At 38.8% G+C, this 23,081-nt stretch overlaps 1 protein-coding gene across 12 annotated transcripts in view; it reads left to right on the forward strand.

Annotated features, from left to right (window-relative positions):
- The window catches only part of DOCK9 (dedicator of cytokinesis 9), a 377,316-nt gene that overhangs the window by 203,072 nt on the left and 151,163 nt on the right, over positions 1 to 23,081 (forward strand). For all 12 annotated transcript variants that reach the window (XM_053665376.1, XM_037151681.2, XM_037151687.2 and 9 more), the window contains exon 10: positions 22,789 to 22,863. In XM_053665376.1, the coding sequence (XP_053521351.1) occupies positions 22,789 to 22,863 (75 nt within the window). The remainder of the gene's footprint in view (positions 1 to 22,788; positions 22,864 to 23,081) is intronic.

Below are 23,081 nucleotides of genomic sequence, written 5' to 3' on the forward strand. Positions count from 1 at the left end.
CTCCTTGGATTCAACTTCTTTGGGATTCTCTGAGCTTCCTGGACTTGCATGTCTCTTTCCTTCACCAAACTAGGGAAGTTTCCTTTCATTATTTTTTCTAATAAATATCCAATTTCTTTCTCTTTCTCTTCTCCTTCTGGCACCCCTATGATGTGAATGTTGGACCTCTTGAAGTTGTCTAGAGGCTCCTTAAACTACCCTCATTTTTTTGTATTCTCTTTTCTTCTTTTTGCTCTGTGTAGTTGTTTTTTGCTTTCTTATGTTCCAAATGATTGATTTGATTCTCGCTTCATTCACTCTGCTGTATTTTCCTGTAAATTGTTCTGTATTTTTACTAGTTTATCCTTCAGTTCTGACTGGATCTTTTTTATGCTGTTGAGGTCCTCACTAAGTTCCTTTAGCATCCTTATAACCAGCATTTTGAACTCTGCACTGATAGATTGCTTATCTCCCTTTTGTTTAGTTCTTTTTCTGCAGTTTTAATCTGTTCTTTTATTTGTGCCATGTTTCTTTGTCTCCTCATTTTGGCAGCCTCCCTGTGTTTGTTTCTATGTATTAGGTACAGCTGCTATGACTCCCTGTCTTGGTAGTGTGGCCTAATGTAGTAGGTGTCCTGTCACCCAAGTTGAGTACTCGAAGTGTGCTCCTTTTTTTGGACTGAGTACACTCTCCTCTTGCAGCTGGGCCCTGGTTACTGTTGATTAGTCAATGGGAGGGATTTAGCCAGGCCAGTCAGCTGCAAGGACTGGCTTTAATCACTTACCCCCAACCTCTGCCCTCTGTGGAGGTTCAGCTGTGCAGCAGTAGGGTTATGGTGCTCCTGCATGGTCTGTAGTTGTCCACTGTGTTAGCAGGCCCTGGCATTTCCTGGGTGCTGCAGATCAAGGTCAGCCCCCATCTGTGTTTTGCCTGGGAAACCCTGCCTGAACTATAAAGCAATCTGGGAATACCATTGCTTTTTCTGGACTTAGAGATTCCCCGGTGAAGCCTAGGTTGAATCTAGGTTGGCTGCTATTAGTGCCAGGCCTATGACCACTTAGCAAGAGATATAGGGGCTGGGGGCTTACTGAGGCCAGCTGTTGCTTGTTTGAAAGAGTTTAGGAAGTTGTGAAGCAGGAGTTGACACCAGCCGTTCATATGGGAAAGCCTCTGTTAACAGCTGTGAGTTGGGTGGGATGAAGTCTCAGCATACTCCAGGGTGGGGCAGTGTTAGCCATGTTGATGGAGTCTCAGATATGGCACCCACCTGCCAGTTCCATGGCTCTGCCACGGGTGCTGTCCCGCAGCACTCTCTTGATGCCAGACACTTCAGTTCCTCTCTGTATGCCACTGGTGACTTTCAAGTTGCTACTCCAATGCTGCAGCTTAGAGGAAGTGAGTCTGAGTAAGTCTGTGTGTGGGTTCTTTGAAAGGAATATCTTGGAACACCAGAAGTTTCTTCTACGGACTGAATCTCTGCTGGGTTTTGAAGCCAGAACTTAGGTGAATTTATCTTCCTGGCACCTGAATGCTGAACTGGGGGGGTGGGGGAGGCTTGATGTGGAGCTGGGATTCCTCACTCCCAAGACGCCCCTCCTGAATTTCTATCCACTACATGTGGTAGTGGGAACAGATTGTTTCACATCTCTGCCCCTCCTACTAGTCTGGAGAGATGTGGTTTCTTTTATTTTGTAGTTGTCAGACTTCCACTGAATTCAGTTTCTGACAGTTTTGAGTGATGGTTGTTTGGTGTGGTTGTGCTAGCAGTTGAGCCATGTTTACCTACACCAGCAACTTGACTGGAAGTTTAAGTCATATCCCTTTGCTAACTTTTTAAATTAAGTCTGTAAAAGATGCTTCCTTCCCCATATCCTAATCCAGAAAATTATTTAAATGTATTATGATACAAAGGTATTGGTAGGATTGTGTTTGTGAGGTCAGCGGGTATTCTGTTTTTTAGGCCTTCTTATTGTATAATGCTTATTATGACTTTTAGACCCAGAGGATTATATATCATCCCAGGGAGTTAGATATCTTGGAGGGAGTGGAAACAAATCATGACAGCACTTTATATTAAAAAGTATATATTCTGACCTCAGAGTATTTTGCTAAATCTTCCTATTGCAGCCCTTCTCTTTAAATCAGCCAGTAGTCAAAATGTTGTAATTCTGATAACTCATTCTCAAAATGAAATGTTGTAAGCCATAGTCTTTGACCTTCAATGGTTTTGTCTGCTTTAAGATAAACTTAAGACACAAACAAAGTAGGCCTACAGCAGTCCTTCTGTAAACTCTGAAATGTTTGGTTCATAATTACCCTTTAAGAAAAGGAAGAAAACATTATCAGGGTACATCATTAGTGATTAAACTTAGGGTTTACAGAAGTGAGGTGTGCAGCCCTTTTTTTAGACAAATTATTCTTCTTTGACTTATAAGCAAGTGTCAGTTTTACAGAGGAAAGTTCTTTCATTGTTCATTTTCTTCATTTTTTTCTCCTTTTGTTCTCTAGTGAACCCAAAGTATTAGATGTGCTATGGGAAGGATGGCAGTGACAGGGTCTGGCGAAATGCTGGTCCATTTCTTCATACCTCCACAATGTGAACTGACCACAGGTTGTTTTAATAGCAGAGCTGGTTTCTGTTGCTTTGAGAAGTGCTGGATGGTGTAGTCTGGCATAATATATTTTTTTACAGCTGTGTTTTGTAGGCCTTTATATTGTGAGAGTATATTATAGGAACTTATTTGTCTTTACTAAAATTTAAATAAAAATAAATGTGCTTGCTATAGTAAGTAAAGATATCCAAAGTTATATGGAGAAAAGTTAATCCTTTATCTTATCTCCATTGCCACATTCTTGAGAACACTGATGTTATTAACCTGTTGTAATTCCTCTTTCACCAAACCAAGTACTCATAGAAAAATACACATATATGTAGTGTTTTTAATTTTTAAAGATGCTCATGATACATGCATTACTCTACAACTTGTTCTTTTTTAATGTATTACAGTTATTCTAATTATTTCCCAGATTTCCCCCTACACCCAGACCACCACCCACTCCAGTACTCAGTCCCCACCCTGCTGTCCATGTCCATGGGTCATTCATATATGTTCCTTGACTAATCCCTTCAACTTCTTTCAAAAGTCCTCCCTCTCTCCTCCACTCTTACTGCTGTCAGTCTATTTTGTGATTCTATGCCTCTGGTTCTATTTTGCTAATTAGTTTATTTTGTTCATTATATTCCTCTTGTAAGTAAAATCATATGGTATATGTCTTTCACTGACTAGCTTGTTTCACTTAACATGATAGTCACCATTTCCATCCTTTTTTGCAAAAATTAGGATCTCTTCTCTTCTCTTCTCTTCTCTTCTCTTCTCTTCTCTTCTCTTCTCTTCAGCATTCTATTGTGTAAATGTGCCACAGTTTTTTGATCCACTCATCTACTCATGGGTGCATAAGTTGTTTCCAACTCTTGGTTATTGTAAATAGTGCTGCTATGAATGTAGAGGTGCATGAGTTCTTTTGAATTGGTGTTTTCAGATTTGGGGGGATATATTGCCAGCAGTGGAATTGCTCTGTCAAAAGGTAGTTCCATTTTTATTTTTCTGAGGAAGTGTGCCATACAGTTTTCCACAGTGGCTGCTCTAGTCTACATTCCCACAAATAGTACGATAGGGTTCTCTTTTCTCTACATAATTTCTAGCACACATTCTTTGTTGATTTATTAAAGATAGCCATTTTGATAGGTGTGAAGTGGTATCTCATTGTGGTTTTAAATTGCATTTTTCTGATGAGTAGTGATTTCTAGCATTTTTTCATATATCTATGGGCCCTCTATATGTTCTCCTAGGAGAAGGGTCTACACAGGATCTTTGCCTGTTTTTGAATTGGATTGTTTTTCTTCTTGGTGTTGAATTGTATGAGTTCTTTATATATTTTGGAAATTAAACCCTGATTTCATGTATCATTGGCAATATGTTTTCCCACACAGTCAGTTCTCTTTTCATTTTGATGATAGTTTCATTAGCTGTGCAGAAGCTTTTTACTTTGGTGTAGTCCCATTTGTTTATTTTTTCCTATATTTCCCTTGCTCTAGGAGATATATAAGCTAAAATATTTCTATGTGAGATGTATGAGATTTTATTGCCTACATTTTCCAGTAGGATTTTTATGGGATCACAACTTACAGTTTTTATCTATTTTGAGTTTATTCTGCTATATAATGTGAGTTGGTGATCTAGTTTTGGTTTTTCACCTCTACTGGTTCAGTTCTGCCAACACAATATATTGTAGAGATTATTTTTACTCCATTGTATGCTCATGCTCCCTTTGTTAAGTATTAATTGACCATAGAGACATGGGTTTATTTCTGGGCCCTTTATTCTGTTCCATTCCTCTATGTGTCTATTCTTACTTATTTACTTATTTTAATTAATTATTTTTTATTTAATTGTTGTTCAAGTTCAGTTTTTTGTCTTTTACTGCCATCCCAGCTTACCTCCCCCAGCACTCCCCACCTTCCTCTCATTTCCACCTCTCAACAACTTAGTTGTTGTCCATGTGTCCTTTATAGTAGTTCCTGTAAATCCTTCCCCTTTTTCCCCTGAAATTCCCTCCCCTCTCCCCTCTGGTCCCTGTCTGCCTGTTCTCTATTTCAGTGTCTTTTATTAAATTTTGCTTCCTTGCTTGTTTTGTTGTTTAGCTTCCTGTTAAAGGTGAGGTCATATGGTATTTATCTTTGAACACCGGGCTTATTTCACTCAGCATAATGCTTTCCAGTTTCATCCATGCTGTTGCAAAGGGTAGGAGCTCCTTCTTTCTTTCTGCTGCATAGAATTTCATTGTGTAAATGTACCATAGTTTTCGGATCCATTCATTTACAGATGGGCACTTAGCTTGCTTCCAGTACTTGGCTATTGTAAATTGTGCTGCTATGAACCTTGCTGTGCATAGGTTCTTTTGGATTGGTGTTTCAGGGTTCTTAGGATATAATCCTAGCAGTGGAATTCCTGGGCGAAAAGGCAGGTTCATTTTTAGTTTTCTGAAAAAATTCCGTACTGTTTTCCACAGTGGTTGTACCAGTCTGCAATCCCACCAACAATGCATTAGGGTCCCCTCTTCTCTACAACCTCTCCAACACTTCTTGTTTGTTGCTTTGTTTATGAGGGCCATTCTGACCAGTGTAAAGTGGTATCTCATTGTGGTTTTAATTTGATCTCTCTGATAGCTAGCAATATTGAGCCTCTTTTCATGTGTCTCTGGACCTTCTGTATGTCCTCCTTGGAAAAATGTCTGTTCAAGTCCTTTGCCCACTTTTTAATTGGGTTGCTTATCTTCTTAGAGTGGAGTCGTGTAAGTTCTTTGTATATTTTGGGGATTAAACCCTTGTCTGAGGTATCATTGGCAATTATGTTTTTCCATACAGTTGGATTCCTTTTTATTTTAATGCTGTTTTCTTTAGCTGTGTAAAAGCTTTTAACTTTGATGACATCCCATTTGTTTATTCTTTTTTTTATGTCCCTTGCTCTAGGGGGCATATCAGTAAAAATGTTGCTATGTGAAATATCTGAGATTTTCCTGCCACTGTTCTCCTCTAGGACTTTAATGGTGTCATGGCTTATATTTAAGTCTTTTATCCACCTTGAATTTATTTTGGTGTATGGTGTAAGTTGGTGCTCAAGTTTCATTTTTTTGCACGTAGTTATCCAGTTCTCCCAATACAATTTGTTGAAGAAGCTATTTTTAGTCCATTTTATGTTTCTGCCCACTTTGTTAAATATTAATTGACTGTAGAGGTTTGGGTTTATTTCTGGGCTCTCTGTTCTGTTCCATTGGTCTATGTGCCTGCTTTTATGCCAGTACCAGGCTGTTTTGGTTACATTGGCCTTGTAATACAGTTTGGTATCAGGTATTGTAATTCCTCCTACTTTGTTCTTCTTTCTCAGAATTGCAGCTGCTATTCAGGGTCATTTATGGTTCCATATAAATTTTTGAAGTGTTTGTTCTATGTCTGTGAAATATGCCATTGGTACTTTAATAGGTATTGCATTGAATCTGTAAATTGCTTTGGGTAGTATGGACATTTTGATGATGTTAATTCTTCCAATCCATGAACATGGTATCTGTTTCCATTTGTTTGTATCTTCCTTGATTTCATTCTTCAGTGTTGTGTAGTTTTCTGTATATAGGTCTTTTACCTTCTTGGTTAGGTTTATTCCCAGATATTATATTTTTGTTTTTGCTATATCGAATGGGATTCTTTTCTTGATTTCAGCTTCTGCTGATTCATTGTTTGTATACAAAAATGCCTTTGATTTCTGGATATTGACTTTATATCCTGCTGTTTTGCCAATTCATTTATTAGGTTGAGCAGTTTTTGGGTAGAGTCTATAGGATTTTCCATGTACACTATCATGTCATTTGCAAACAATGACAGTTTTGTTTCCTCTTTTCTGACTTGGATGCCTTTTATTTCCTTTTCTTGCCTGATGGCTGTGGCTAAAACTTCCAATACTATATTGAATAGAAGTGGTGAAAGTGGATAACCTGGTCTTGTTCATGATCTTAGTGGAAAGGATTTTAGTTTTTGCCCATTGAGTATGATGTTGGCTGTAGGTCTCTCATATATGGCCTTTATTATATTCAGGCATGCTCCCTCTATTTCCACTTTGCTGAGTGTTTTTATCATGAATGGGTGTTGTACCTTTCAAAAGCTTTTTCCGCATCTATTGATATGACCATGTGATTTTTGTCTTTGCTTTTGTTTATGTGATGTATTACCTTTACTGATTTTCAAATATGGAACCATCCTTGTATCCCTGGGATGAATCCAACTTGGTCAGTGTGTATAATATTTTTAATGTATTGTTGAATGCAGTTTGTCAGTATTTTGTTGAGGATTTTAGCGTCTATGTTCATCAGTATTATTTGCCTAAAGTTTTCTTTCTTTGTTGTATCTTTATCTGGTTTTGGGATTAGGATGATTCTGGCTTCAGAAAAAGAGTTTAGGAGTCTTCCATCATTTTGGATTTTTTGGAACAATCTGTGAAGAATAGGGATTAGCTCTTCCTTAAATGCTTTGTAGAACTCTCCTGTGAAACCATCTGGTCCAGAGCTCTTGTGTGTAGGGAGATTTTTGATTACTGCTTCAATTTCATCTGCTGTTATTGGTCCATTCAGGCTTTCTGCTGCTTCTTCATTGAGTTTTGGAAGATTACTGTTTTCTAGAAATTTGTCCATTCTACTTAAGTTTTTAAATTTCATGGCATATACATCTCCATAGTAATTTCTTGTAATCCTTTGTATTTCTGTGGTGTCGATTGTAATCTCTCCTCTCTCATTTCTGATTGTGTTTATTTGGGTTCTCTCTCTTCTTTTCTTGATGAGCCTGCTTAAAGGCGTGTTGATTTTGTTTATCTTTTAAAAAAAACCCAGCTCCTGGATTTGTTGATCCTTAGAATTGTGCTTTTAGTCTTTGTGTCATTTAATTCTGCTCTAATCTTAGTTATTTCCTTCCTTCTACTTCCTCTGGGCTGTCTTTGTTGTTGTTTCTCAAGTTCATGTGGGCGTAGGGTTAGGTTGTTTGTTTGAAATGTTTCTATCCTTTTTAAGTAGTCCTGTATTGCTATTAACTTTCCTCTCAGGACTACCTTTGCTGTGTCCCATAAATTTTGGGTTGTCATGAGTTCATTTTCATTTCTTTCCAGAAACTTTTTGATTTCTTCCCTAATTTCATTCTTGACCCATTCGTTGTTTAATAGCATGGTATGCAATCTCCATGATTTTGAGTGTTTTGGGTGTTTTCTCTTGGGGTTCATTTCCAGTTTCAGTCCCTTGTGATCGGAGAAAATACTTGGGATGGTTTCAATTTTCTTAAATTTGTTGAGGCTTGTTTTGTTTCCTATCATGTGATCTATCTTTGAAAATGTTCCATGCATATTTGGAAAGAATGCATATTTACCTTCTTTGGGATGAAGGGCTCTATATATATTAGTTAAGTCTATTTCATCTAGGGTGTTGTTCGATGTCACAATATCTTTTCTGATACTTTGTTTGGAAGATCTGTGCATTTTTGACAGTGGGATGTTAAAATCCCCAACTATAATTGTGTTGCTGTTAATATCTTTTTTGGAGTTCTCTAAGATTTTCTTTATATATTTGGTTGCTCCTATGTTGGGTGTATATATATTTATTAATGTTTATGTCTTGGTGGATTCTTCCCTTGAGTATTATGAAGTGACCTTCTGGGGCATTTTATGGCCTTTTTTTTTTTTTGAAGACTGTTTTTTTCTGATATGAGTATTGCTACCTCGGGGCTTTTTTTTCTACCTTTTTGCTTGGAAAATTTGATTCCAGCCCTTCACTTTTAGTCTGTGTAGGTCTTTTGTCATGAGGTGGGTCTCTTGTAGGCAGCATATGTGTGGGTCATGCTTTGTTATCCATTCAGCTATTCTATGTGTTTTATTAGAGCATTTAATACATTTATGTTTAAGGTTATTATTAATAGGTATTTATTCATTGTCATTTTTATACCTGTGTTCTTCCCTGTCTCTCTCTTTTCCTTCCTTTCCTTAAAGCAGTCCTTTTAGTATTTCTTACAGAGGTGGTTTTGTGGTGGTGTATTCTGTTAGACTTCTTTTGTCTTGGAAGCTCGTTATTTGGCCTTCTATCTTGATTGAGAGCCTTGCTGGGTAAAATAGTCTTGGTTGCAGGCCTCTGGTTCTCATTACTTGGGTTATTTCTTGCCATTCTCTTCTTGCTTGAAGTGTTTCCATTGAGAAATCAGCAGCTAACCTTCTTGGGGCTCCCTTGTATATTACTTTTTTTTTCTCCCATGTCGCCTTTAAGATTCTCTCTTTGCCTTGGAATTTTGCCATTTTAATGATGATGTGTCTTGAAGTGGGCCTCTTTGGGTTCCTCTTGATTGGGACTCTCTGTTTTCTGGGTTTATGGGACATTTTCTCTCATGAAATTAGGGAATTTTTTCATCATTACTTTTTCAAATAGACTTTTCTATCCCTTGCTCTTCTCCTTCTGGTATCCCTATTATTCGGATATTATTACGTTTCATATTTTCTTGCATTTTTCTTAATTCCTCTTCATTCTTTCTGTGCCTCTTTCCTTTTTCTTGCTATTTCTGGGAGTTATTTTGTACTTTGTCCTTCATCTCACTGATCCGATCTGCTGCCTCATAGATCCTGCTTTTGATTCCTTCCACTGTGTTCTTCAGTGCAGAAATTTTATTCTTTATTTTCTCCTGGCCCTTGTTGATAGTTTGTTTCCTTTTTTATGTTGATATCAGTTGTAGAGTTCATCGTAATTCCCTTGTAGTTTCTGGTAGCTCATTGTGAGGTCTTTGAACTTCCTGATAACCAGTGCTTTGAATTCAGTATCTGATAGTTGACTTGCCTCTATTTCATCTAACATTCTTTCTGAGGGTTCCTCCTTTCCTTTCATTTGAGGATTGTTCTTTGTCTTCCCATTGTTTCTGAGACTCTTCTTGTTAGCTTCAGCTTCTTAAATTGATTTGTTCTGGCTTCTTAGGTTTATGGTGTGAACTTCTGTGGTATAATATCTGTGAGATTCAGTGGTGTAGTCTCCTTGATCTCCCCAGCTCAGTGGTCTGGGGCTGTCCTTTATGTTGGCTCTGAGTTTGTCTTTAGGTTTTGGTTGTTTTGGGGTCTTTTCTTTTGTGCGTCCTTCCCACCAGCTGGTAAACTGATGGTCTCTCTGTCCACTACCTGTTTTAATTTGTTGTGGTGGTGAGGGTGGGTTGCATTGAAGCTAGTTCTTCTGCTTGTATGGGGTTTTGAGGATTTTCTTTTGCTCTTGTTCACTCGTTTGCCTTGGGTAGTTTCTCCACTGTTTATTTGTATTTCCAGATCAGTCTTGGGTTGAGGTTTGTGTGGTTTGTACTCCCTCCTTCACCTTTTTCTGTTGTTATCTGTTAGTGGTTCCTTTGTTGTTGGGTTTCCTCTTCCAGTGGGTATCCTGGTGTTTACCACCTCCACCTATTCTTTTTTTTTTTTTTTTTTTGTGATCAGTTGGAGGGGAAGGCAAAATGGTTTATGACAGCAGGAGAGTATTCTATGACATTTACAGTAGCAGCTGGTAGAGAAGAGATAGGAGATCTTTAGGTTATGTATAGTGATAAATGTAATCTTCAACCCAATTAGCCACTTTTTAGAAAGGATGGAAAGATGAGGCTCTTGTTGGGGAGGGAAGGGTTGTGTGTTGGATCTAAAAAGCAGTGAGCTTGAGGGAGGTCAGATTCTGAGGTAAGGTGAGAATAAAGGATGGTAAATAGGTGTAGTGTGAGAAAGAATAGAGTTAACCACTATAGTATTATAATTTAGGCAACAATGAAGTGGGCTAAGATCTAGTGGGGGGTGTTATGTAGTATTTACAATAGTATGTAACAGCTGTTATTTACAATAATATTAGAGCAACAATCGTATGACAATCTATGAGATACCAAGATTAGGGAGTATTGGACCGTCAATAGTGTGCTAATGGAACAAGGGAACTAAAGAACAGTAAATTAGCAATACAGTATGATGAGGGGACAGGGGAAACCTGTCAAGTGATACAATATATCTAGCCAAGGCAAAGAAGACTATATAGACAGAGGAGGAATACAAAGATAGTATTAAAATATAAGATGTAAGAATAATGAAAAAATAAAAATATGCAGTAACTTTAGTTTTTCTGTTATAGCAAAGTGAAATTTATCCCTTTGTCTCTACTGTTGGGATGCCGCCTCTGTGGTTCCAACTCTTATATTTTGCAGTTCCAAGTTTTTTGTCTCACTTGTATGTGGGGGGGCGGGGGCAGAAGAAGGGAGAAAAAAGCGCTAAGTTTCGAAGGAAAGGAAGAAGCAATAAAACAAGAAAGAAGAAGAGAGAGGGTAAAGGTATTGAAAGATAAAACAATAATAAAAAATAAAAGATTATTGAAAAATCAAACAACCATCAAAAAACTTCTTGTTGGTTTCCATTTGGCCAAACTGGGTTTTCTGGTCTCACTGGCTGCAGCAATCTAAGGGGTGATTGCTGTGGCTTTGTTTCCTTCAGTGTACTCAGCCTGTCTCAGGAGCGCTCTTGCAAGATCCGGACCAGCGCCTCTCCCCAGCACCCAACTGAGAGCAGTCTTTTCCTGGGAGTCACCTTTGTGGGCTGGGGTGTGGGCTTGTGCTCTTGGCTAGGCTTCCTTGGTTCCACAGGCTTGGGTGCGAATCTTTCCCAGTGCTACAGGTAAAGCAAGGGCGACTCTCAATTTTTCCAAGCCAGCGACCACAGACTCCACTGCTGAACAAGGCCCCCTTGTTTGCTTCCTTGTATCCATTCCTCTCTCTGACACTTCAAGCAAACAGGTCTCTCCCAGTATTTTTCATATTGCGCCCAGCCAGGTTGGGAGAGAGCTGATGATCCTGCTTTCTCCCATGGACTTTGCTGCCAGTTCTCAGTTCCCAAAGAGTTCGCAGCAGACCTGGCCCAGGCCCCTGGCACCCGGCCTGGCAAATGTGGCAGACGTGGCCTGCAGCCTCTGTGCTGGTCCCTTGGACCTTTTTGACCTGTAGCTGTCTCCTCACCGTCTGGTCTTTCACCGTAAGCGGAATTCTTTGTGCTACTCCGCTGCCATCTTCTCCTATCTCTCAGACTGGCAGTGGACAGGTTCCCTGGCCTAGTTCACTTGTACCCTGCTGCAGTTGAAAGCATAAGTGCCTTCAACCAACTCCTCCATGATTTTGTCACTGGAGTTCTGTGGAGACTGTCATCTCCTCCTACTCCCCAAAGCAGACTATGTTTTTATTCTTATATTAGTACCAGACTGTTTTGGTGACAGTGGCCTTGTAGTATAGTTCGATATCAGGTATTGTGATCCCTCCAACTTTGTTCTTCTTCCTTAAGATTGCTGAGGCTATCGAGGGTCTTTTTTGGTTCCATATAAGTATTTTTTAGGGCCTGGCTGGTGTAGCTCAGTGGATTGAGTGCGGACCAGCAAACCAGAGGATTGCGGTTCGATTCCCAGTCAGGGCACATGCCTGGGTTGCAGGAAGGTTCCCTGCAGGCCAGTTCCCAGCAGGGAATGCACAAAAGGCAACCATACATTGACGTTTCTCTCCCTCTCTCCTTCCCTTCCCCCTCTAAAGATGAATAAATAAATAAAATCTTAAAAAAAAAAGTATTTTTTAGTATTCTGTATCTGTGAAATATGCCATTGATATTTGAATAGGAATAGCATTGATTCTATAGGTTGCTTTGGGTAGTATGGACATTTTAATGGTCCTAATTCTTTTAGTCCATCAAGACAGTATATGCTTCCATTCATTTGTATCTTCCTCAATTTCTTTTTTTAGTGATCTACAGTTTTCCAAGTACAGGTTTTTTACTTTCTTGGTTAAATTTATTTCTAGGTACTTAATTTTTTGTTGTTCCTATGGTATATGGCATTTTTTTCTTAGTTTCTCTTTCTGATAGTTCATTGTTGGTGGACAGAAGTGCCTTCAATTTCTCAATATTGAGTTTGTATCCTGATACTTTGCTGAATTAACTTTTATTAGGTGGAGTAGTTTTTTGGTAGAGTCTATAGGGTTGTCTTTGTACACTGTATGTCATCTGCAAATAATGGCAATTTGACTTCTTCCCAATTTAGATGACTTTCATTTCTTCTTCTTGTCTGTTTGCTGCAGCTAGAAATTTCAGTACTATGTTAAATGAGTGGTGAAAGTGGACACCCTTCTCTTGTTCCTAATCTTATGGGAAATGCTTTTAGTTTTTCCCCATTGAGTATAATGTTGGTGGTAGGTTTCCTGTATATGGCTTTTATTATGTTGAGGAATGCTCCCTGTAGTCCCACTTCACTGACTGTTTTTAATCATGAATGGGTGCTGGATTTTATCAAATGCTTTTTAGCATCTATTGATATAATAATTTTTTGTCTTTCCTTTTGTTTATGTGATGTATTACGTTTATTGATTTCTGAATATTATACCATCCTTGCATCCCTGGAATAAATCCCACTTGATCGTGGCGTATGATCTTTTTAATGTATTACTTGATCCAGTTTGCCAATATTTTGTTATGGATTTTAGCATCTATGTTGATCAGAGATATTGGCCTGTAATTTTCTTTCTTTGCTGTGGCTTAACCTGCTTTTGGAATTAGGATCATACTGGCCTTGTAAAAAGAGTTTGGGAGTCTTCGCTCTTCTTGAATTTTTTATAATAGTTTAAGAAGGATAGGTGTTGGTTCTTCTTTGAATGTTTATTAAAATTTGCCTGTGAAGCCATTTGGTCCAGGGCTTTTATTCGTTGGGAGTTTTTTGATTATAGCTTCCATTTCACTGGTTGTTATAGGTTTATTCAGGTTTTCTGCTTCTTCATTTCTGGAAAATTGTATGTTTCTAGAAATTTATGCATTTCCCCCTGTTTGTGCAATTTGTTGGCACATAGTTTCTCATAATAATTGTTTACAATCCTTTTTATCTTTGTTTCATCCATTGTTACTTCTTCTCTTTCATTTCTGATTTTATTTATTTAGGTCCTCTCTTTTTTTCTCCATGAGTCTCATTAAAGGTTTATCAATTTTGTTTATCTTTTCTAAGAACCAGTTCTGAGATTCATTGATTTTTTTTGAGTTGTTTTTTCGTCTCTATGTCATTTAATTCTGCTCTGATTTTGATAATTTCCTCTCTTCTACTCATTCTGGACTTTGTTTGTTGTTGTTCCTCTAGTTTACAGGTGGCAAACACAAGGCCTGTGGGCCAAATCCAGCCCTCCACGTTGTTTTATCTTCCCCGGCACCTTATTTCTACCTGGTGGCAGCACCAAGCTCCTTGCCCCTAGTTAAGGGGTAGTTATATTTATACTGTCCTAAAATAACGTTCTGCCTTTTGAAGGCAAGTGCGAGGCTGATGTGGCCCCTGGGGACAATAAGTTTGACACCCGTGGGCTATTTCTTTTGTATGTAGGTTAGGTTTTTTGGTTCAGATTGTTCTGTCTTCTTTAGGTAGTTCTTTATTGCTATGAACTTCCCTCCCAGTACTGCCTTTGCTGTATCCCATAGGTTTGGGGTTGTTGTGTGTTCATTTTCATTTTTTTCTGTGTACTTTTTAATTTAATTTTTCCTTGATCTCTTTGTTAACTTATTTATTATTTAATGACATCTTATTTAGCCTCTATGTATTTAAATGTTTGGGGGTTTTCTCCTTGAAGTTGATATCGAGTTTCAAGACACTGTGATTTAAGAGGATGCTTGATATGATTTCAGTTTTCTTCTTTTTTTTTTAATTTATTTTTTTAATTTTATTTATTTTACAAGTACAGTTGTTGTCTATTTCTCCCATCCCAGCCCTCCCCGCCCCATGCTCCCCACCTTCCTCCCATTTCCTCCCCCCCAGTCCTCATCCCAGTGTCCTTCGTACTTGTTCCTCCAAATCCCTCCCCTTTTCCCCCCTTTAATTCCCTTCCCCCTCCCCTCTAGTCACTGTCCCCTTGTTCTCTATTTCAGTGTCTTGGTTTTTATTCTGCTTGCTTGTTTGTTTTGCTGTTTAGCTTCCTGTTAAAGGTGAGATCATATGGTATTTGTCTTTCAACACCTGGCCTATTTCACTCAGCACAATGCTTTCCAGTTCCATCCATGTTGTTGCAAAGGGTAGTAGCTCCTTCTTTCTCTCTGCTGCATAGAATTCCATTGTGTATATGTACCACAATTTTTTGATCCATTCATTTACTGACGGGCACCTAGGTTGCTTCCAACTCTTGGCTATTGTAAATTGTGCTGCTATGAACATTGTGGTGCATAGGTTCTTTGAAATCGATGTTTTGGGGTTCTTAGGCTATAATCCTAGCAGTGGAATTGCTGGGTCAAAAGGCAGGTTGATTTTTATTTTTCTGAGAAAATTCCATACTGTTTTCCATAATGGTTGTTGATTTCAGTTTTCTTTATTTTGTTAAGGGTTGTTTTGTGTCCTACCATGTGGTTCGTCTTTGAAAATGATCCCTGTGTGTTTGAGAAGTATATATATTTTGCTTCTTTGGGGTGAGATATTCTATAAATATAAATTGGGTTCATTTGATCTACAGTCTCATTCAGTGCTACTGTGTTCTTGATTCTTTGTTTGGAAGAGCTGTCCATTGTTGACAATGTGGTGTTAAAATCCTCTACAACAAAATCCCCTGTATCGCTGTTGGTTGCTTAAAGCCCTCCTGGATTTTTCTTATATATTAAGGTGCTCCTCTGTTGTGTGCATGTATGTTTACAAGAATTACATCTTCTTGCTGGACTACTCCTTTAAGTATTTTGTAGTGATCTTTTTTGTGTCTTGTTATTGCCTTTGGTTTGAAGTCTGTTTTGTCTAATGTAAGAATTGCTACCCCAGCTCTTTTTCCATGTCCATTTGCTTGGAATATTTTTTCCATCCCTTCACTTTCACTCTGTGTGAATCTTTGGTGGGTCTCTTGTAGACAGCATATATACAGGTCCTTTTTTCATATCAGTTCAGCTACCCTATGCCTTTTGATTGGGGCATTTAATCCATTTACATTTAATGGTTATTATTGATAGGTGTTTGTTCATTGCCATTTTTTTACCTTTATACCTGCATTCCTCTTTCTCTCTCGCTCTGTTTCTGTTTTGTCTTCTTTCTTCTTCTTCAAGCAGTCCCTTTAGCATCTCTTGTAATCCTGGTTTAGTGGAGCTGTATTCTTTTAGCCTTTTTTTTGGTCTAGAAAGTCTTTATTTCTCCTTCCATTTTGAGTGAGAGCATCACTGTCTAGAGTAGTTTTGGTTGCAGTCCCTTGCTTTTCATTACTTGGATTATTTCTTGCCATCCCTTTGGCTTGTAGTGTTTCTGTTGGGATATAAGCTGATAGCTTTACTGGAGCTCCCTTCGATGTTACTAGCTGTTTCTCCTGTGTTGCTTTTAAGATTCTCTCATCTTTAAATTTTATTGTGATGTGTCTTGGAGTGGACCTCTTTGGGTTCATCTTGATTAGGAAGACCCTCTTTGCTTCCTAAACTTGTGTGACTTTTTCCCTCACAAGTTAGGGAACTTTTCTGTCATTAATTTTTCAAACAAGTTTTTGTATCTCTTGTTACTTTTTTTCTCTTTCTGGTATTTTAATGGTGTGAGTATTGCTACATTTTATTGTCCCAAAAATCCCTTAAACTATCCTCATTCTTTTTTTGTCAGGGTTTTTTTTTCCATTTTATTGCTCTGACTTGGTGCTTTTTTCTACTTCGTCTTCTAACTTGCTGATTCAATCCTCTGCTTCATCTAGCCTGCTTTTAATTCCTTTTAGTGTATTCTTCATTTCAGAAATTGTATTCTTCATTTCCAGCTGGTTCTTGTGCATGCTTTTTATGTCCTTTTTCATGCTGTTGTAGTTCCACTAAGTTCCTCATAGTTCTCACTGAGTTCCTGTAGCATCCTTAGAACCATTTTCTTGAACTCTATGTCTGATTAATTGCTAGCCTCAATTTCATTTAGCACTCTTTCTGGGGATTCCGCCTTTACTTTCAGTTGGGTTTTGTTTCTTTGCCTCTCTGTTTTAGGTGACTCTTTTTTCTTTACTTCTACACATTAGCTTGATTTGCTTTGACTCCTGTCCTCTTGGACCTCCTACCCAGGTGGCCTTCTATGGTAGAAGTCCTGCTGGACTCAGTGTTGCTGTCTCCTTGAACTCCTATGCTGTTGTACCAGTTGCTGACAGAACTAAACTACACAGAAAACAAAACGCACACCAGCAAAAATACCCCTCCTTGCAACAACAGCAATATCACTGACAAATGAGCAGAGATTAGTAAAGTGGAAGGTGAATAAGAATATTATAAGAAAAGTAAAAAATAATATGAAATGACTAAAGGAAAGAAAAATGATTTTGAGAAGATAGGAAGGTAAAGAATAAGAATAAACTGAAATGAGGTGAAGAAAGGGAAAGATTTTAGAGTAAAAATAAGAACATAAGGGAAGGCAGAAAGAAAAATGGAGTAAGAAAAGGGAAGAATATGAGATTTGAAATAAAAAAATGCATAGTGAACTAATAGGAACAAAATTGAAGAAAAAGAAAAGAATGTTAAAAAAGCTATGTGAAAGAAAAAACATGCAAACAATGAAAAAGAACAAGGTGGAATTCATCTCAGCAGAGATCAGTCCTTGGCCTCAGACCTTTTCTTGGGTATCCTGCTCTGGTAGCATCAGACACCTGGTCTAGCTCTAGGCAGCCTGTTCAAGGCTGTAAACATTCAATAGTCTGTGACTGTCTCTTTCAGGATTGGCTGTGTCTGGGATGTTCCTTGCTGCTTTGCCTTGCTGGCTTTTCATCAGCACAAAGCCTGGGAGTTGGTCATCCAACATACAAAACCACTGCAGTTATTACCTCCGCCTGCATTTTTCTGCAGTCTTGCCATTAGTCTTAGCCTTACCACTGACCCATCTGTTTCTGAGAGGGCTTCTAGTGCAATTGAGAGTCTGGGGGCCCTGAATCTCCCCTTGGAAACATGTTCAGACTTCAGGGAACAGGGTGGGTATTTTTCTTCTGCCCCTGCACCACACATCTTGGTCTGTCCCAGGTTATCTTCAATAATGTATAGTTTCTGATGAGTTAGCTGTCAGTTGCATGTGAGGGGCCAATTTGTGTAAAGGAATCAGCTCTTTCCTGCCTGGTGTTGATGGCAGCTCTGTATAAGAGCCAAGGCTGGGCAGGCCCCTGAATTCACCTTGCTGTGCCATTTCTGCACAGCTGGTTTTGGTGGAATAGAGCCTAAGGAACCAATGTGTCTTGTTGAGGCTGAGAACATTTCTGAAGGGACCCTCCTGGTGTCTCCCTTTCTTTTCCCTGCAGATATGTGCCTAGCAGGGGGCTCTTAAGCCTGGCTGGACTACTTTGCAGGAAGGGGATGGCCATGCCTTTGCCTTCCTAGAGTTTTTTACTCTGTGGAGGTGGATGGGTTTTGCCTGGCTGTGTAGGATATCTGGTGCTTAGCTCTTGCTTATCTAACTCCCAGGCCACTGTCTTTGCAGGAGACACAATCCAGAACTCTGTTCTCTGCAGCCCCTGGAATGCTAGCTGAGCTGGGTTGGGCCCAGCAAACCCCTTGTTGTGCAATTCTCTGAACTCCCTGACCAGCTGTATTTAGTGGGAACAAACTATGCTTTCAGTCTAATCTCTTTGCTGGAAGAGCAGCTGTATGCATGATCTTTTCCCAGCCACTTTTCAGCTCCTTTTTAAAAAGACTCTATATGCTACCCATACCACAGTGCTGTGTTACTGTCTAGTTCTCTGCACAGATCCCCTCCTCAAAAAACAAAATGTCTCATGAATACACCTGGCTGCAGCCTGACAGTGTGTGTATATATGTGTGTCCTGGGTCCCCTATACTCCATATACCTTCCTAAGTCACTCCTAGTTAGGGCCGGGATCCCTGTGCAGGACTAAGGCCCCCTGCTCTGAGACAGGAGGGAGCTCCAAAGCTATGATTTCTCTCTGGTCTTTCTGCTGTTGCCAGGCACTATGCATAGAGTATTTCCCTTTCAATTTATAACATCTCCTTACTGGACAGTATAAAGTGTCTTCTGTATTCCTTGGCTTCAAAACTTCCTGTCAGCTAAGATTCCATTTATTGTTAGGGTTAATTGTTGGAAGATCGGCGAAAAATCTGAGTTGGGGGCAAGATCAAATGGACACGGCTTCCACCTGCTCAACCACCATCTTCAACCTCTGCAACTTGTTCTATTAGTTAAAATATTTCGTAGCTGACCCTGGATTAGTTTACTCATTTTCATAGCTATATAGTATTCCAGATATGGATATTACAGACTTTATTTCACCATTTCCCTAGTTATGAGCATTTAGGTTACTTTCAGTTTTTAGCCTCTACAAACAGTACATAATAAAGATAGTAAGATATTTATAAACTTGAACACGTGCTTTTATTTCAATAAGAGAAATTCCTCAAAGTGGGATTTCTGAGTCAGAAGTTATTTTTTTTTAATATTTCAAATAGTGACAGGTTACTCTCCCAATAGGTTATAACAGTTCACATTCCCATTTTTCTGCATCCTCACCAGAGAAGTAAAAAATGGTATTTCACTGCTTTAATTTATATTTCACTGCTTAGCAGTAATACTTTTCATACTTTTATGTATTTATTTGCCATTTGAGTTAATCTTCCTCTCTCATTGGCCTGTTCATTGTCTAGTAAGAATCTCTTCTCTAAAGACAGACAGACAGCCTTAGAAGCCAGGCTCCTGTTTAATGTTGTGAGTTCCTAGGCAAAGTGTTTACCACTCATGCCTCAGTGTCTTCTCTTCTCAATAAGGATAATAATAGTATTTGCCTCCTAAGTTCATACAAAATGTAAATGTGCATTTAGGATGATACCTAGCATAGTAGAGATATTGGCTGTTATCAATATTCATCTTTATCATCATGATGCTTTCAGGTGTTTATTATTGCCTGACTCTGGGAGCTTGTCCTGAGCCTCATTTTCTTACCCTCTAGATTTACTTCATTATTTCTTCAAACACTATTTATTGGGCATACTCTCTGTTTAATGCAGCCTAGGCTTTTTGGAAAGATGGGAGGAACATTAAGAAGCTGAGCTTGCTTTTTATCTACCTCATAGCAGAGCTGTCAGTGTATGGAAGGTGTATTGTAAGTGTTTCAGTTATTTTTAGCCTAAAGTTGTCCCTTCTTTCCCCTTAAATCATTTGTCCAGGGAAGACAATATCTCTTGGATATTAGTGAGTACTAGCAGCAACATCAGGATGAGTCCGTTTTGGTTAGTTGTTGATTTTTTTTCTTTTTATGTGTCTGCATCCCTGTTTGTCTTCTGTCGTAGGGAGCTTGTAGCAGTCATTCTTGCTTATTCATTTTTCATCTCCTAGCACAGTCAGCTTGACACAACAAGCATTTTTCAGAAAGGCACAAGGAATTGCCTCTACATTAAGAACTGATCGCTCTGCTTCAATGTCTGAGACCATAATATTCACCTTTGTTGAGGAACTGAATAGAAATTCATGAGTAGAATGCATTACTGTTGGTAGTAGCTCACAGCACTTCATACTGGTGTTTTGTTAAGAAACATTATGGCCCTGTACAAAGTAAAACAAATTCTTTGATTTCAATAAAATACATTCTGTGCATATATGTCCTGGCTCTTTTTTATTTGTTTTTTATTGTCACCCAAGGATTTTTTTCATTGCTTTTAGAGAAGGAGGAAGGGAGAAAGAAAGAGAGAAACAGTGATATGGGAAAACATCGATTAGTTGCCTCCCATACATTCCCAGACTGGGATTTGTTTGTACCTGGATGGGCGATTGGACTGCCACGCAGGGGTGTGCCCTGACTGGGAATTGAACCCACAGTCTCTTCAGTTATAGGGTAATGCTCCATCCAACTCAGCCACACTGGCCAGGACTGTTCTGGCTATTTTGATGTGAAAAAATAGGAAGGATGATAGGAGCTTGCCTCAGCCATGGGCATATGGTCCTTTGTAAGCATAGACAAGTGATTTGAAGGAATCTTCCTTAACCTCCAGAACCTGAAAGCTCTTGTAGATAGTATCAAGATAAAATTTGATGTGGTGAGAGACTTGAGCCATCATCTTGTTCACTATTTTTACTCAGAAATGAAAATGGAGTCCAGGGAGGCAGAGTGGTTTGATCAAATTCACACCACTAGTCAATGACTGAACTACAAATAGAATCCAGTTTGTTAGTATCCTGGTGGTCATTTCATTTTGCTAGACCTGTAGACAGTTGGTAAAATAGTTATGATAGAATTTGGGCCATTGCTAAGAACCTGTTATAATAGTTGCATGCCTGAGAAAATTAAGACAATGCTCAATTTCTCATTAGCCATAATTAGAAGTGTAATATTAGATCTAGGTCAGCCACCAGTAGAGAGGACAAAATACCCTCTGACTGTGGCTGTTGCTGGCCCATCATATGCTGAGATGTGATAGATGTGACTTGTGGTCTTTGCAGAAAGCATGTAAGACATTCTATTCTGACTCTATAAACTTAACCACTGAGAGCGAGAGTAACAAGAACAGCATATAGATTAGGGGCACCGGGGTGAGAAATAATGTAGTTGGAGATGACTTCTGTCTTGTGAATATCTTAGAACAGGGGTATCAAACTCATTTTTACCGGGGGCCACATCAGCCTTGTGGTTGACTTCTAAGGGCCAAATGTAATTTCAGCTCGTTAACAGTTAAGGAGTAGTTATTTATACAGTCCTAAAATTCTTTCGACCCTTTGAAGGTAATTGTGAGGCTGATGTGGTCCCCTGATAAAAATGAGTTTGATACCCCTGTCTTAGAAGCTGCTTCTTTCTGTTCCCACATCCCACTTCTCCATTCCCCATCTTGCCACCATATATTTCTTTCCTTCAATGGCTTCTCTTCTCCAAGTCTGTGATTCCAGCCTTCATCCCTACCTTGTGCTAAAGTTCTGTTTCCCTAGCTGTGTACTGGACGTTTCTAGATGGAAATCCCACAGGCATCTCCAGACTCCAATGTATCACCTACTGCATAGACTTACTCTTCTCCTGAATTATCTATCTCAGTTAATGGATTGACCAGTCAGCAGGCTACTCAAGCTAGGAATGTGGAGTGTATTATGGGCCTTGCTATGAAATGGAGAGGCAGTTTTGATAACCCAGGAGAAACAATGGCCTCCTAGTCTTTCTTCCAATCTGTTTCTTCAGCCCTATCCAAGCGATGCTTCTAAAATGCAGAACTTGTTATTTTATTCCTTTGCTTAAAATACTGCAGGATTTGGGGGGGGGGGTGCATTTTGAATGAAGTTCTAGTCCTTCACATACATCCCAAACTCATTTTCCTTTACTTTTTCCACTATGCACACACATTCAGTCATAGCAAATGATTTAGTAATTTCTCAGATGTGACTTTCACCTTTGTGTCTGCAGTACCTCCTCCTAGATTGTCTTCTCTCCTTTTTTGGCCAAATTTTCTGGTACTTCAAGGTGGATCTTCCCTCTTGAAGCTTTTTCCTGACTGCCCCTCCTGGTCCAGGTTAGCACTCACAGTATCTTAAGTTTTCTTTTGCCATTGTTATTGCCTATTTATATTGTCTTCCTAACCAGTGTTCCTTGGGGGCAGGAACTTCATTTCACTCATGCTTGTGTCCCTAGTGCCTGGCACACAATAGGTGCTCAGTAAATATTTATTTAATGAGTTGGCAGTGCCCCTCTGTGCCCCAGACATCAATGGCTCTCCTTCAGTGTCTGACATGGTTTTCTCTATCCTCACATTGAAAACATATTCCTTTCTCTTCTGTGACTTGTACCCTCAGTCTTAAGTGGACCCTAAATTTTCTACTGTCTGAGCTCATTTTCATACTCAGTATCTATCTATCCATGCTGTGCATCTTATTCATTCAACTAAAACGTTTGTTTTCTTCCTTTTTGCTATCTAAATTCTACCGTTTCTTTCAAAGCCTGGTCCCTATTCCATTAAATTATGAAGCCTTTGTTGATAGTAATAACTATTCTCATTTACTTTCTTTGTATTGGTATTGACTCTTCAGTTGATTATCAGTATCATGAGCCAGGGATCAGGTATCACTAACCTCTCTTTCCTCCCCAAGCAATGTCTCTGTGTGCCATACTTGACAGTCTGTCCTTATTCATCAACATGAAGCTGACTCCCCAAGCTGAGGACAATCATTTAGCAACCTGGCTTTTCAGGATGGGGCAGCTTTCAAACATACTTAGACATGCCTGTAAGAAAAGGGTCATATTTTAATATAATTTGTATTTTTTGTTTATTTTGTTATTAGAGTACCCGAGAAGCAGAAATCAAACTGAAAAGTGAAAGCAGAGTGAAACTTTTTTACTTGGACCCAGATGCCCAGGTAGGAACTATCTTAATGTTTAAAATTTAAAATTAAGTTTGGGAAAGAAAACCTTTGACAGGTTATTTGTTTCTTTGTTTCTTTTGGATTTACAAATAATATAGCAACAAGATGGGAAATTCAAGGGGAATAGGAAAAATAAAAACAACCTATGATCTTATCACCATAGAACTACCATTGTGAATATTTAATTTTCAATAGATTATTGAAAAGTGAGA

Source organism: Artibeus jamaicensis, unplaced genomic scaffold (genome assembly GCF_021234435.1).
Source record: "Artibeus jamaicensis isolate MK-2021 breed Jamaican fruit bat unplaced genomic scaffold, CSHL_Jam_final contig_410, whole genome shotgun sequence".
NCBI lineage: Eukaryota > Metazoa > Chordata > Mammalia > Chiroptera > Phyllostomidae > Artibeus > Artibeus jamaicensis.